The following is a 2,955-nucleotide window of genomic DNA, read 5'->3' as shown; positions in this document are numbered from 1 at the left end:
GTGTGGCCAGGCTGGGGACCCCCACAATGACGTACCCCATGCGGGCAGAGGACCATACCTTCCCTGGCACCCATGTCTGCCCGCAGGTGTGATGGCCTGCAGGTACGTCCATGCCTTCCCATGCAGCAGCATCCCGTGGGGCATCCTCTCCCCATTGCCCCTCCATACTGTGCAAAGCGGGGTCCCGTCCCCCACCCCATCCCACCAGGCTGGGGAAGCTCCCGGTGCCATGGAACCCCTCTGCTGCCCATCCTCCACTGCCACGCGATATTCCCCTCCACATACATGCTGCTTGGTCCCAAAACACAGGCAAGGACCCCCCACAACTGGGTTGGTGCCCACCCCGAGTTTGGGACCACCCCAAATCCAGGCTGGGACCACCCTAGCCCTGATGCTGCCCCATCCCTTGGGACCATGGCAGCCCACACCGAACAAAAGCCATTTTATCACCCAAACCCTCATTAAGGCCCATTTCTTACAGCAAAGTACCTTCCAAATGTGTCCTAAATCCATCAGTGGGCACCAGTGTGGGCTGGGACCATCCCAAACCCAGGCTGGGACCACCCCATGCCTGGCACTGCCACATCCCACGGGACCAGGGCCCCAACATCCCGCACCAACCCAACCCCACCATTTTACCCGCCAAACCTCATCCAACCCCACATCCCCCCACCAAACACCCCCCACCGCCGCCACCGCGGCCGGGCACGGCCCTGCTGGTGCCAGCAGGCATTAACCAAACGCCAGCGCTGCCGGGCAGTTCACAGCGAGTGGCACATGGATTTATTGATTGCTTTGGGGTGCTGCTGCCCCCGGGTGCCCGCCTGGGGCGAGGGGCACGGCGCGAGCGGGGCGGGGGGGCAAAGCGCTGCCATTTCCATCCTTCCTCTGTGCACCGGGTGGGTGGGAATGGCTCCAAATAAAACAAATCTCTATATATTTTTTCTATATATATATACAAATATATAATATATATATATATCTCTGCCGATATATATATGTAATCTCTCTTATCTCTCTGGAAAGGATAAAAGGTTAATTTGTCTTCGCATGCACGACCAAAGCCACCAACCCATGGGGACAGCGGGTGCCGAGGGATGCGCGCCTTTGCCCGCCAGCACCCCGAGAGCCCGGGGGAGCCGCATCCTGCGTCCCCAGGTTATTGCTGGTCAGGTCCCATCCTGCTCCGGCAAACAAGCGGAGGGGGAAGAAGCCGAAGAAATGAAATCCCGCTGCAAAGCGCCAGCGAGCTTGTTGTCACCTGGCCGGTAGCCAGTGGCACCTGCTGTCGGGGCACGGAGGAGGTGGTGGCATCGCCCCAGGACCGTGGGTGCTGCGGGGTGCGGGGGGGCGCAGGCACCCGGTCGAAAGGCAAAGTCTGGATAAGGCGAAAAAAAACCGAAATAAAGAACAGCGACCGCCCCCCAAACCGGGCGCTTTGCCACCCGGAACTGGCATGCCGGTGGCCCTCGGTGGCGGTGGCTGGTGCTGGCCCCCGGGTGCTGCAAGGATGAGCTTGGGGACAGGGACACTGTCATAGGGCTGTGCTCTCTGATTCCTCCTCCTCCTCCTCCTCCTGCCGGGCGGCTGGGCCCAGCCCCGAGAGTCTCTGCGGTGCCTCCGGCGGGTCCCGGCACAGGGCGGCATCCGGGGAGACGTGGAGGGAGGGGACCTCAAAACGGAGCAGACCTGCGGGAGGACAGAGTGATGGGGGACACCTCGCTGGGGCTGGCTCCGCGTTAGTGCCACCACCAGGGATGTCACCACTGATCCCTGCCCTGTGCCACCCCACCCTAGCCGGAGCCTGTGACACCAGCCCCGATGTTGTCCCCCCCGATGCCCTGCTCTCCTCCCACTGAGCGCAGGTGTCCCCTCCCAAGGGACCTGCAAGGCGAGCCAGCACCCGTGCAGTGACAGAGGGTGGCCCACAGCCCGTGGCAGGCGGTGTCACCGGTGTCACCACTGTCCCTTGCCGAGAGCAGAGCAACCCTCCCCCAGGTGGATAAAGCACTTCTGCCTGCGCCTGCCAGGCCCTGCCGCCATCGTGGGGTCCCAAAACTGGCAGCGGCTCCCACGGGCACACGGTGGGGAACCTGCACCCGTGCGAGGGTGCAGTGCTGGGGCTGCACCCATGCCCAGAGGCAACGCCAGGGTGCCAGGGCCGCACCGACACCTGCGTGCAACACCAGAGCTTCACCGGTGGGTGCCACGCCAGGGCCGCACCGGTGCCGGGGTGCGATGTCTCGGTGTGAGGTCAGGGCTGCGCCGATGCCTGGCTGCGATGCCAGCGCGCGATGCCCGGGCTGCACCGCTGCCAGCGCCGCACCAAAGGAAGGTGGCCCGCCTGGGGAACACCTAGCCCCCGCTCTGCGGGGTGCCTGGAGGCTGGTTGGTGCCCACGCTGTCCCCCCACCTGTCGCAGGCAGGACGGGCACACGGAGGAGCAGAGCCCTCCGCCCTGGGGGGTCCTGTGCCCAGCCGGGCCAGAGCCGGGGGGCTCCCAGAAGTGCCCGGCCCCTGCGTCCCCAGGTGTCCCCGATGCCGCTGGCACTTCCAAAGCATCGCCCTGACCGTCCCCCTCCGGGACACCGGGGTGCGGGGACACCGACAACCCAGGGACAGGCAGGTCAGAACAGCAGCACCGGCTCGTGGTGCTTCCCAGGGACGTTGTCACCTTCCTGGGGACATCACCAGCTTCCCAAGGATGCTGCCACCTTTCCAGTGACAGTTTCGCCACCTTCTCGGGGACACAGCCGGCTTTGCAAGGACGTTGTCACTTTCCCGAGTACACTGTCACCCTCCTGAGTTCTACCTTGCCACGGACATTGTCACCTTCCCGGGGACAGTCCCACTTTTCCAGAGACGCCCCCCCCCCCCCCCCCCCGAGTGCATTGTCACCCTCCCGGGGAGGGACAGTTCCACCTGCCTAGGGACACCGCCACCCTCCCGGGGCCA

General features: G+C 64.6%; 1 protein-coding gene across 1 annotated transcript in view; it reads right to left on the bottom strand.

Moving 5' to 3' along the window:
* Window positions 1-1,534: 1,534 nt before the first annotated feature.
* ARHGAP44 (Rho GTPase activating protein 44) overlaps window positions 1,535-2,955 on the bottom strand; it is a 27,266-nt gene continuing 25,845 nt past the window's right edge. Inside the window, exons 19-20 of the mRNA XM_010579492.1 lie at window positions 1,799-1,884; window positions 1,535-1,689 (exon numbers count right to left, since the gene is read on the bottom strand). Coding sequence (XP_010577794.1) covers window positions 1,535-1,689; window positions 1,799-1,884 — 241 coding nt within the window. The remainder of the gene's footprint in view (window positions 1,690-1,798; window positions 1,885-2,955) is intronic.

The sequence above is a fragment of the Haliaeetus leucocephalus genome, unplaced genomic scaffold (genome assembly GCF_000737465.1).
Source record: "Haliaeetus leucocephalus isolate CR32 unplaced genomic scaffold, Haliaeetus_leucocephalus-4.0 Scaffold657, whole genome shotgun sequence".
NCBI lineage: Eukaryota > Metazoa > Chordata > Aves > Accipitriformes > Accipitridae > Haliaeetus > Haliaeetus leucocephalus.
This window is presented reverse-complemented; position numbering and strand designations above follow the sequence as displayed.